General features: G+C 46.7%; 1 protein-coding gene across 8 annotated transcripts in view; it reads right to left on the bottom strand.

Annotated features, from left to right (window-relative positions):
* UBR3 (ubiquitin protein ligase E3 component n-recognin 3) overlaps positions 1 to 12,659 on the bottom strand; it is a 672,099-nt gene that overhangs the window by 101,925 nt on the left and 557,515 nt on the right. For all 8 annotated transcript variants that reach the window (XM_029605729.1, XM_029605732.1, XM_029605733.1 and 5 more), the window contains one exon: positions 1,735 to 1,859. In XM_029605729.1, coding sequence (XP_029461589.1) covers positions 1,735 to 1,859 — 125 coding nt within the window. The remainder of the gene's footprint in view (positions 1 to 1,734; positions 1,860 to 12,659) is intronic.

The following is a 12,659-nucleotide window of genomic DNA, read 5'->3' as shown; positions in this document are numbered from 1 at the left end:
GTAAGCGCTTAGACTTCTTTGACGCCAGCACCATAGAGCTGTCCGGCTGACATGCGCAGCAGTAAGATAAGTACGCAAGATGCCTTAGCAGATAGCTATGTGGCCAACTACGCGAATGAGATACATGCACAGTTACACACCAAATACGCGCTCAGCTACACACTTAATTGTGCGCACATGTGCAATACGCGCTCAGTGAGGCACACACAATGGGGCGGATTTTAAATGCCCTGCGCGCGTAAATCCGGCCGGATTTACGCGCGCAGGGCCCTCGCGCGCTGGCGTGCCTATTTTGCATAGGCCGCCGGCGCACACAGAGTCCCGGGACGCGCGTAAGTCCCAGGGCTTCGTAAAAGGGGCGGGGAGGGGGAGTGTTGGGGGCGTTCCTGAAATGGGAACGTGACGCTGCGTTTCGGGGGCGGGCCTGGGGGCGTGGCGCTGGCCCGGGGGCGTGGTCGAGGCCTCCGGACCAGCCCCCGGGTTGGGTGATGGTGCGCGCAGATTTACATCTACTTTTAGCAGGCGTAAATCTGCCAACAAAGGTAAGGGGGGGGGGGTTTAGATAGGGCCGTGGGGGTGGGTTAGGTAGGGGAAGGGAAGGGAAGGTGGGGGGAGGGTGAAGGAAAGTTCCCTCCGAGGCCGCGCAGGTTGCACAAATGTGCACCCCCTTGCACGCGCCGACCCCGGATTTTATAAGATACGCGCGTATCTTATAAAATCCAGCGTACTTTTGTTCACGCCTGGTGTGCGAACAAAAGTATGCGATCGCGCAAATTTTAAAATCTACCCCAATATGCGCTCAGCTAGTCTTCAAGCATGCACACAGAGGCCGCATAAGTATGCACACAACAAGAGGTGCGAATCTGGGCACACAAAGCGCACATGCGTCTTCAAATACACAAAATGGCGCAAAGAAACCGCAGAGGCCTACCACGTGAATCGGGAAAAGCAGCCTAGAAGCGGGGCCTAGTCCAAAAAAGCTGCTCATCCCGCCGAGCCTGCGCTGCTTCCACACCTTACTAACTCCTCAGAAACGGGAGCGAGAGATGCTGAACACCAACGCTGAGAAGGAGGACCCAGTAAGAAGCGAGGACAGCGTCACAAGACCTTCCTCAATTTTTTTCTTTTTTTTTAATTTTACCTGAGCTCAGTTCTCCCTGGCTGAAGGCAGAAACGGGTCTCTGGCTACGGAGGGAGAGGGCAAATGCCTTCACCAATTTTTTTTTTTTTTTTAAGTCCACACCAGATAAAGGCTACTGGACTGAAGGCTCTCAACTGAGGGAGGGACAGGATGCAAGCAATTCTATCCAGTTTTCTTTTCCCTTTTTCTTTTTTTTTTTTTTAACAGGCAATCCCCAATAGGGAAATGCTTGTCCACCATCTGCTGGAGACAGAGAATACTGGCGGGCTGATGTCGGGGCAGGGCTATCATATATATCCGCGTTGTCAGCTTTTACTCCTTCTCCATCCTCTGGTAGAGGTGCATAACCTACTTGTGGATATTGGCCTGTCTGAGCTCACTTGAAACTATTTCATTCCAAAATTAGGCCTTTCAGCAGATGGATGTAAGCTGTTCCACAGTTAACTGTCATAGTGAAATATCCCACTGCCATAACCTTCATAACACTTTATATCTGAATCTCATTTGCACTGAGAAGATATAACAAACTATAATCACTGAATACCCTTTTTAAAACTAAGCTAAAAATACAAAGTTTCAATAAATTAACCAACCTTTTTGAGAGCTCCAGAGTTCTTCCATGCTAATCTTTCTTCAGGGGTCAGTTTAGCAGAAAGTGCTACAATAGCTTGTGCATATAACAATGTGTATAGCACTTTCACAATGCAGGTAAAGTGTTCTAAAAGAAACAAAAGATCAGTCTTCTTTCAGGTCACATTAAATTCTAAACTATATTCAACTTCTTTATATACTACAGCACAGAAACCCAGCATGAAGACAAAAAGGAAGTACTTAGAATCTAAATATATAATTCTTTTTGTCCTGACAATTCAGCAGGTTCAACTGTGTGATATAGGCTAAGAACAAATAGGCAAATGACCACAGAAATAACATTGAAAAGCAAGTTTGCTTACCGTAAAGTGTTTTCCATAGATAGCAGGCTGAATTAGCCATGCTGTCTGGGACATCCTCTGACGGCCCCAGGATGGAGCTTCTCTCCACAATCACAGAGCTTTGACTCTGTGCGCCTCTGCAGGTCTTCCCACGTGATCGTTATTTCTCCTCAGTCTGTAACATGGCTTATCCAGCACAGCAAGAGTAGAGAGGCTGTCCAGAGAGGTGGGTGGGTTAACATGGCTAATTCATCCTGCTATCTCGGAAAACACCATTTATGGTAAACAAACTTGCCTTTTTCCATCGATAAGCAGGCTGAATTAGCCATGCTGTCTGGGAGTCCCCAGCTCAGGGTTGATTTCCGCACACTGTAGTATGCTGACACAGGGGTGGGCGTCTACCCCTCAGAGAAGTGGCTGTTCATGTGCGCAACCTGCAACTCTCGTGGACAGCCTTATTTTCTTGTCACATGCTTCAATACTGCTGAACCCAGAGCTGCATCCAGACAGTAGTGCAATGTGGTAGAGCTGCTGGTCCAGACAGTAGTGCAATGTGAAAGTATGGAGAGATGACCACGTGGCTGCTTTGTAAATATCCAGCAATGGTACCTCATGGAGATGTGCAATTGAAGCCGCTACTGCTCTTACTTGATGCGCCTTAACTGGGTCCGAAAGTTGTGTCAAGCGTCTTGAGTAATTAAAGTGAATGCACTGGGATATCCAGTTCGATAAAGTCTGCTTTTTAACTGGACGCCCTGGCGCAATTGGGTTGAAGGATACAAAGAGCTGCAAAGTTCTGTCTTCTGACTGTGTCCTTCACTTGTAGTAAGCCAGCACCTTTTTTTAGTCTAAGGTGTGGAGGAATCTCTCCCTGTTATTTTTATGTGGCTTTGGAAAAAAGGTAGGTAATGTGATAGTTTGATTCAAATGGAAAGCTGAGATTACCTTTGGGAGGGATGAGTTCTCAAGGCAACCTTATCACGGTAGAACTGCAAATATGGAGGGTAGTGAACTAGAGCCTATAGCTCACTAACTCATCTTGCTGAAGTCCGTGCCACCAGGAACACTTACTTTCCAAGTAAGATATTTCATATGTGCAGTGTCCATGGGTTCAAAGGGTGGGAGCATGAGCTTCTCAAAACCAGCTTTATGTCCCAAGGAACTGGAGGTTTTGTTACAGGTGGCCTCAGTTTCAAGATCCCTTTTCATGAAGTGTGACACCAGAGGATGGTTCGACATGGGAAAGCCATCACATGGGTGATGATCCACTGCTATAGCACTCATATGGATCCTGACGGATGCGGTCACCAATCCTGATTGGTAGAGTGTATGCAGGTATTCCAGTAGAGCTTCAGGTAAGCAGGAGAATGGGTCTATTCCCTTGACAATACACCAAACCGTGTTAACGCTGCCACTTGCCTTGATAATTTTGCCTTGGGGAAACTTTCCTAGCCAAGACTAAAATATCTTGGACTCCTGTCGACAACTGAAGGTGGTCTAATACTCTCCTTTAAATCTCCAAGCAGTGAGATGAAGCGAGGAGTGCATGGGGTGTAGTAGTGTGGCCCCCTAACTGAGTCAGCAGATCCACGCTGTCTTCCAACGAGATAGGAGGAGTGATGGATAGCCGAACTAGATAGGAGTACCAAGGTTGTCTTGGCCACACTGGAGAGATGAGGATCGGGTCTGCAATGCATTTCTGGATCATCCAGGATATCAGCGATATCGGTGGGTAGGTGTAGAAGAGTCCCTCTGACCAAGGGATGAGGAATGCATCTTGTGCGAATTGCTCTCGGCTCAGGTAGATCGAACAGAATGTTCGAACCTTCTTATTCTGATTGTTGCAAAGAGGTCCATGCATTAGAGATTCCATGCGATGAAGAGATCATTCACTATCTTCTGGCTGAGAGCCCACTCCTGCGGATGGAATAGCCTGCCGAGTCTGTCTGCTTCGGTGTTCACAATCTCTGGGAGATAGGTCGCCTGGAATGAGATGGAGCGTGCCTCTGCCCATTCCAGGATCCAAATCGCTTCCTTGCATAGGATCCAGGAACCTGACCCTCCTTCTTTGTTTATGTAAAACATGGCCACCTGGTTGTCTGTGTGGACCATAACATTTCTTCCTCGAAGAGTCATGGAGCGTGTGGAAGGCATTCCTTATCGCTTTCAACTCTAGATGGTTTATTTATTGGGTTCTCTCCGATGGTATCCATAAACCTTGCATCTTTACATGCTTTAAATGAGCTCCCCAACCTCTTGTTGATGCATCTGTGGTTAGAACTAGTTGGTGTGCTGGGCTGCGGAATGGGGCTCCCATAGTATGGATTGACGGGAACAGCCATCATGCGATGTTCCTTTCCATGGCCTGGGTCAGTGTCACAGTCTTGGACAATGGTTGAATAAATTGGATCCATCGAGCCTTTAGCCCCCTCTGCAGGCGGTGCATATGTAGTCGAATGTGGAACCACATATATTGCTGCTGCCATGTGTCCCAGAAAGGTTAAAATTTGATGTGTAGAGGGGCATACACAATTCTTCAATTGTGTAGCTACAGTGTGAAGGGTCTGAGTCCTGTCCTCTGACAGGAATGCTTTCCCCATGATGGTGTTTATACTGGCTCCTATGAACTGAAGAGTTTCATTGGCTGAAGGCTGGATTTCTTGTAGTTTATTATAAAACCCAGCCCCTCTAAGCGGTTTATCGTGTACATTAAGTGTTTTTGAAGAATAGTCGCCTCTGATACCACCAGAAGCCAATCATCCAGATAAGGGAACAGTTGAATCCCCTTCCTTCTCAGGCGGGCCACTGCTACCACTAAACATTTTGTGAAAATTCTCAGGGTGGACGATAGTCCAAAGGGAAGCACCTTGTAATGATAATGCCATGCATTGACCTAGAAACATAGGTAGTGCCATGAAGAACAGTGTATTGGAATGTGGGAGTAAGCATCTTTGAGATTCAGTGAGCATATCCAATCGTTGGGTTGCAGAAAAGGCAGAATGGATTTGAGGGATGTCATCTTGAATTTAAGAACATAAGAAATTGCCATGCTGGATCAGACCAAGAGTCCATCAAGCCCAGCATCCTGTTTCCAACAGAGATCAAACCAGGCCACAAGAACCTGGCAATTACCCAAACACCAAGAAGATTCCATGCTACTGATGCAATTAATAGCAGTGGCTATTCCCTAAATAAACTTCATTAATAGCAGTTAATGGACTTCTCCAAACCTTTTTTGAACCCAGCCACACTAACTGTACTAACCACATCCTCTGGCAACAAATTCCAGAGCTTAATTGTGCGTTGACTGAAAAAGAAATTTCTCTGATTAGTCTTAAATGTGCTACTTGCTAACTTCATGGAATGCCCCCTAGTCCTTCTATTATCCGAAAGTGTAAATAACTGATTCACAGCTACTCGTTCAAGACCTCTCATGATCTTAAAGACTATCATATCCCCTCTCAGCCGTCTCTTCTCCAAGCTGAACAGCCCTATCCTCTTCAGCCTTTCCTCATAGGGGAGCTGTTCCATCCCCTTTATCATTTTGGTTGTCCTTCTCTGTATCTTCTCCATCGCAACTATATCTTTTTTGAGATGCGGCGACCAGAATTGTACACAGTATTCAAGGTGCGGTCTCACCATGGAGCGATACAGAGGCATTCTGACATTTTCCGTTTTATTAACCATTCCTTTCCTAATAATTCTTAACATTCTGTTTGCTTTTTTGACTGCTGCAGCACACTGAGCTGACAATTTTAAAGTATTATCCACTATGATGCCTAGATCTTTTTCCTGGGTGGTAGTTCCTAATATGGAACCTAACATCGTGTAACTCAGCAAGGGTTATTTTTCCCTATGTGCAACACCTTGCACTTGTCCACATTAAATTGCATCTACCATTTGGATGCCCAATCTTCCAGTCTTGCAAGGTCCTCCTGTAGTGTATCACAATCCGCTTGTGATTTAACTACTCTGAATAATTTTGTATCGTCCGCAAATTTGATAACCTCACTTGTCGTATTCCTTTCCAGATCATTTATATATATATTGAAAAGAACCAGTCCAAGTACAGATCCCTGAGACATGCCACTGTTTATCCTTTTCCACTGAGAAAATTGATCATTTAACCTACTCTCTGTTTCCTGTCTTTTAACCAGTTTGTAATCCATGAAAGGATATCGCCTCCTATCCCATGACTTTTTAGTTTTCTTAGAAGCCTCTCATGAGGGACTTTGTCAAACGCCTTCTGAAAATCCAAATATACATCTACCGGTTCACCTTTATCCACATGTTTATTAACCCTTTCAAAAAAATGAAGATTTGTTAGGCAAGACTTCCCTTGGGTAAATCCATGTTGACTGTGTTCCATTAAACCATGTCTTTCTATATGCTCTACGATTTTGATCTTTAGAATAGTTTTCACTATTTTTCCTGGCACTGAGATCAGGCTCACTGGTCTATAGTTACCTGGATCACCCCTGGAGCCCTTTTTAAATATTGGGGTTACATTGTACACCCTCCAGTCTTCAGGTACAATGGATGATTTTAATGATAGGTTATAAATTTTAACTAATAGATCAGAAATTTCATTTTCGAGTTCCTTTAGTACCCTAGGATGCATGCCATCCGGTCCAAGTGATTTGCTACTCTTTAGTTTGTCAATCTGGCCTACTACATCTTCCCGGTTCACAGTGATTTGGTTTAGTTCATCTGACTCATCACCCTTGAAAACCATCTCCAGAACTGGTATCTCCCCAACATCTTCATCAGTAAACACGGAAGCAAAGAATTAATTTAGTCTTTCTGCAATGGCCTTATCTTCCCTAAGAGCCCCTTTAACCCCCTGCAAATTAATTTGTTGAGGGCTTGCAAATCCAAAATTGGGTGGAGACCTCCCAATTTCTTTGGAATGAGGAAGTTCTGGGAATAGAAACCCTTGTTGTGCCAGTGCAAAGGCACCACTTGGATTTCCTGTTCTAGTAGTGCGTCCACTTCCTTTTGCAATAGTTGCGGCTTGCATACGGTGGCGACAGTGAAGGAACCAGCTGCAGGAGACGGGTTCCTTTTGAAGTTCAACCTGTACCCTTCATAGACTATGCTCAATACCCAATGGTCCGATGTGATTGCTTCCCAAGAGTCGTAAAACTAGGATACTCTGCCCCCCTCACCAATAGCGGTAGCCGTGGCCAGGCCTTCCTCAAAAGCCCTGTTGCTGCTTCGGGTTGGTGCCTTGCTGTTGTCTCTGTTGACACTGGCCCCTTGGTCTATTCCTGGGCTGTGACTTTTGCAGCTATTGCCTGGGCTGCTTGTACACTGGTGGACAGTAGGGTGTGCATGTCCTGAAAGGATGCCTTAGGTAATATGATTTTTTGTAGTTGAGTAATATTTTCTGGGAGAGGGTAGTTGTTCCGTCGGGGAAGCTAGGACCAAGATTGCCACTATCTGCTCAAGCACATTTAAAACTAATCGGAGAAAGTCCTTTTTTACTCAACGCACAATTAAACTCTGGAATTTGTTGCCAGAGGATGTGGTTAGTGCAGTTAGTATAGCTGTGTTTAAAAAAGGATTGGATAAGTTCTTGGAGGAGAAGTCCATTACCTGCTATTAAGTTCACTTAGAGAATAGCCACTGCCATTAGCAATGGTAACATGGAATAGACTTAGCTTTTGGGTACTTGCCAGGTTCTTATGGCTTGGATTGGCCACTGTTGGAAACAGGATGTTGGGCTTGATGGACCCTTGGTCTGACCCAGTATGGCATTTTCTTATGTTCTTAAGCTGGGATACTGTCTCCTGCAGCTTATCTCCAAACAGGTTGCCTCCTTTACATGGTAGATCTGACAACTTCCCGTTAACATCCTCATGTATGGCACTGGTCCTCAACCAGGCTATTCTTCAAGCCGCAATGGCAGCTGCCGATGTGTGGGCTGTTGTTTCAAATGCCTTATACACCATGTGAAGGAGGTGGTGCAACCCTTCCTCCAGATCCATGAAGGGCTGAGGCAACGCGTTGTCTGTGTTAGCCGTGAAGTGCGGTTTGCAGGACTGTAGATACTCATATAAGTACTGAGTGATGTAGAATTGATATAGTTGAATTTTGGCATTCAACATTGCCACTTGGAAGGCTTTCCATCTGAACTTATCCAAGTAATTGTTGTCCCTACCTGGTGAAACGTTTGAGTGTAGCCTAGACGTTTTGGACTTCTTCATGGCTGATTCCACAACTACTGAAGCATGTGGCAGTTGCACTATTCCGTAAGGGGACTGCCTCATCTGGAACTTAAGGTCCATTTTCATGGACATTGCTGGTCCTGAGAAGGGGGATTCCCAGGTCTTGTCCATTACTGTGTCCAGGACTGCACGGGAGGGCAAGGCTGAAGGCTCGACTGGAATTTCAAAGATCTTTGAAATCCCCAAGTCCTCCGCTCTTGGGTCTGGCGCCTTTTTGGTTTTGATCTTCAAAAGTGCCCCCACCTTCTCAATAAACAGAGTAGGATAGGTCCGTTGGGGGTAAAGACAGTTCTGGTAGTTCCTCCGGCGGGTTTCCTATGGAGGACCCTGATGAAGTTGGAGGGGAGTCTCTGGGCTCCGAGACTGAAGGGAGAACTGTGGATGGGGGTCCACCATCTCATCCCATGGGCTTTAATCCTCCTGTGGTGGGGACAGGGACTTCCCTTGCAGGGTAAAATTCTTCCGTTGAGGGGCTGGGTGGTTGATGCACTTGCTTGCCACTCTCCAGGGATATGAAAAAATTGCTCAGAATTGCATAGATTTGAGACATCACTTGGGAAGCCAATCTTCCCCATCTAGGGATCTGCTGCCTCTTCTTCTGGGTGGTGGATGTGATTCTTTCCTGCCCTTTGTTCAGGGTGAACTTAGTCCTTTTGGTTGGAGGAGGCACTGTGGCTAAGAGGATGGCAGAATCAGGTCCCCTACTGCATTCAGTTGGATTCTCGTCCTTGTGCGATGGTTTGTGTCTTTTTGCCAGGGGTTCCTGTAGCTGAGGCAAGTGCCTCTTCCTTGACATAGAAGACATATCTGAGTATACTCTTTGGGATAAACCAGAAGGTCCCATTGAGGAATGATCATCTGAGAGCGGTTCCACATCCGAGAAACTCAGCTCCAAGAGCTCCTCCGGTAAGAACACCACTTGAGGATCCTTCTCTGGTTTCCCCTTGTGAGAAGCCTGCTTCTGGGGAGGTTTGAGCTTCCCCACCATCTATTCCTAGGTTGGGTTTGATGCATTGCCTGCCTGTGTCATGTGTGTCGTGGATGGACACTTTGTTACATGGTCCTGCATCGTCTTATGCTTGGGAGGCATCTGCATTGATGTGAGCAGCGCTTGTGAGCTATGCTTCGGTGCATCATGGCCCTGCGACACATCCCTGTGTTGTGTCCTTCCCTCTTGAATGCAAGCATCAGGTCGCTCTTGTGTCGAGCGTTGTGCTTGCTCTGCTTTTACACCTGCATCGGTCCATGGGTTTCGACACTGCCAATGGCTGTAGATGCTGTTTTGGGTGCAGGTCTTACTGATGCATTCCCCAACACCTGTTGTTTTCTTGGGGCATGGGGGAGTTCGAGCGTTGTGGGAGTATGTCCCACCTAGTTCTGCCCCATTTTTTTGCTCGGTGAGCTCAAGGAGGAGGATCTCCTTGTCTTTTCAGCTCGATGCATCTTTGGCCCCGGGGATGAGTGTGATGCGAGTCGTTCCGACACTGGGGCATATGAGCTTGTCCCCTCCTCCCTTAGTCTTGCAATCTTCTGGGCCCTGGGCAAAATCCAACCACAGTCCCTGCAGGTGGACTGGTCGTGTTCAGGGCCCAGGCAGATGTAGCAGTAGTTGTGCCCATCTGTGATGGTCATAACTTTGCTGTATTTGCAATATTTGAATCCTGGCGGCTTGGATGCCATGGTAGCACTAAGAAGTGTTGTTTGGGTGATTCACTTGCATGTAAAACCCTTCTGAGGAGATGGGAGAAGAGCTCCTTGTGCAGCTAGCAGCACGGAAGATGACTGAGGAGAAATGATGACTGCGCAGGCACATAGAGTCAAAGCTATGTGGTCTTGGACAGAAGCTCCGCCCCAGGGCCACTGGAGGACATCTCAGACAGCATGGCTAATTCAGCTTGTTTATCGATGGGAAAAAAAGAGAACAGCCAAAATATTAAAAAAAAAAAATCTTTATATGAACCATCTGTCGATTTGTATGTAAAAGGATCTCATAGAATGGCAAATATCTATGTACATCTGTGTCTGGATTTTTAACCATGGCTTAACAAACATCAAAAATATCAAGTTTATTTCAACCATGAAAAAACAAAACAGCAAAAACAAATGAAAAAAGGAGAAAATAGATATGAAAACACACCTAATACGTCATGTTTTAATGATTCAACAGTTAAGATTCAATGCCAAAACATGCAGTGTCATGTACTTGGGATACAGAAATCTGCAGGAATGGTACATGATAGGTGCTGAAGAGCTGATATGCACCAATAAGGATACTTTGGGGTGACAGTGTCTGATGATCTTAAAGTAGCAAACAGTATAAGATGGTGAAAAGAGAGCAGGTTTGCTTACCATAAATTGGGTTCTCCATAGAAAGCACAATAAATTAGCTATTACATGTGGGTGACATCATACTTCAGGTAAATAATTTCTCCATTTCCTAGCGTGTAGCAGATGGACTCAGGACCAATGGGATGTATAAAAGCTACTCCTGAACTGGGTGGGAGGCTGCCTGAGGCCCACTTAGTACTGCCCTTGCAAATGCTGTCTCCTCTCGAGCCTGAACATCCAGGTGGTAGAACCTGGAGAAGGTGTGGATGGAGGACCATATCACCGCCCGAAGATCTCGGTGGGTGACAGCATCTTGGTTTCCGCCCAGGACACTGCCTGGGCTCTAGTGGAATGGGCCTGGACTTGCAAAGGCGGCGGCTTGCCTGCTTCTATGTAAGCCGCCTTGATAGCTTCTTTGATCCAGCAGGCTATGGTTGCTCTCAAGGTCGCTTCCCCTTCCTTCTTCCCGCTGTGAAGGACGAATAGATGGTACGTCTTTCGTACGGATTCCGACCTTTCCAGGTATCAGACTAGGAGTCTGCCAACGTTGAGGTGGCACAGGCAGCGAGATTCTTCTGAATCCTTATGCTCATCTGGCAATGGTAGCGAGATGGTTTGGTTGAGATGGAAGTGAGAAACCACTTTGGGGAGGAAGGATGGGACTGTGTGTAACTGGATGGTTCCTGGGGTGAGTCTGAGGAACGGCTCTAGGCATGAAAGTGCTTGTAGCTCGGAGATACGAAGGGCTGAACAGACTGCCAGCAGGAAAGCTGTTTTCAATATTAATAGCTGGAAGGACAGGCTGCGGAGAGGTCTGAAGGAAGTTCCTGCTAAGAAGTCTAGGACCAGGTTGAGGTTCTATAGAGGCACCGGCCAATTTAGGGGTGATCGGATCTGCTTGACTCCCTTCAGGAAGCAGGAGACATCTGGGTCAGAGGCTAGGCTACCGTCCTCACTCTTGGTCCTCTTTGTCCTCACTCTTGTCTTTCAACTCCACTTGATGGAGTTGAGAGTCAATCTCTTCTGTAGGCCGTTCTGTAGGAATTCCAAAATCGTGGGAATTTTGACTAAGCGTGGAATGATGTCGTGGTCCTCACACCAGGCTTCGAATACTCTCCAAATCCTTACGTATGTTAGGGATGTGGAGAACTTGCATGCTCGGAGCAGGGTGTCAATTACTGCCCCTGAGTATCCGCTCTTCCTCAGGCGAGTCCTCTCAATGGCCAGGCCATAAGAGAGAATCAAGCTGGGTCCTCGTGGAGGATCGGCCGTTGTTGGATCAGATCCCTGTGTGGCGGTAGCGGGAGAGGGCTCCCTGTCAGTAGCTTTCGCATGTCTGCATACCACGGCCTTCTTGGCTAGTCCGGGGCCACTAGAAGTACTGGTCCCTTGTGGTGTTCTATCTTGTGGATGATTGTGCCCAATAGGGGCCACGGTGGGAAGGCGTATAATAGAGTTTCTTGTGGCCAGGTCTGTACCAGGGCATCGATTCCCTGGGACTGAGGTTCCCGTCTGCGGCTGAAGAAGCTGGACACTTGGGCATTGATTGGACCGGTTTGCCAGGAAGTCCATGGTTGATGTTCCCCAACGGCTTACTATCAACTGGAATGCTGTGGTCGACAGTCTCCATTCTCCTGGGTCTAGACTTTCTCTGCTGAGGTAATCCGCAGCGACATTGTCTTTCCCCGCGATGTGGACGGCCGAGATCTCTCGAAGGTTTACTTCCACCCACGACATAAGAACATAAGAAAATGCCATACTGGGTCAGACCAAGGGTCCATCAAGCCCAGCATCCTGTTTCCAACAGTGGCCAATCCAGGCCATAAGAACCTGGCAAGTACCCAAAAACTAAGTCTATTCCATGTTACCATTGCTAATGGCAGTGGCTATTCTCTAAGTGAACTTAATAGCAGGTAATGGACTTCTCCTCCAAGAACTTATCCAATCCTTTTTTAAACACAGCTATACTAACTGCACTAACCACATCCTCTGGCAACAAATTCCAGAGTTTAATTGTACGTTGAGTAA

The sequence above is a fragment of the Rhinatrema bivittatum genome, chromosome 6 (genome assembly GCF_901001135.1).
Source record: "Rhinatrema bivittatum chromosome 6, aRhiBiv1.1, whole genome shotgun sequence".
NCBI classification, from domain to species: domain Eukaryota; kingdom Metazoa; phylum Chordata; class Amphibia; order Gymnophiona; family Rhinatrematidae; genus Rhinatrema; species Rhinatrema bivittatum.
This window is presented reverse-complemented; position numbering and strand designations above follow the sequence as displayed.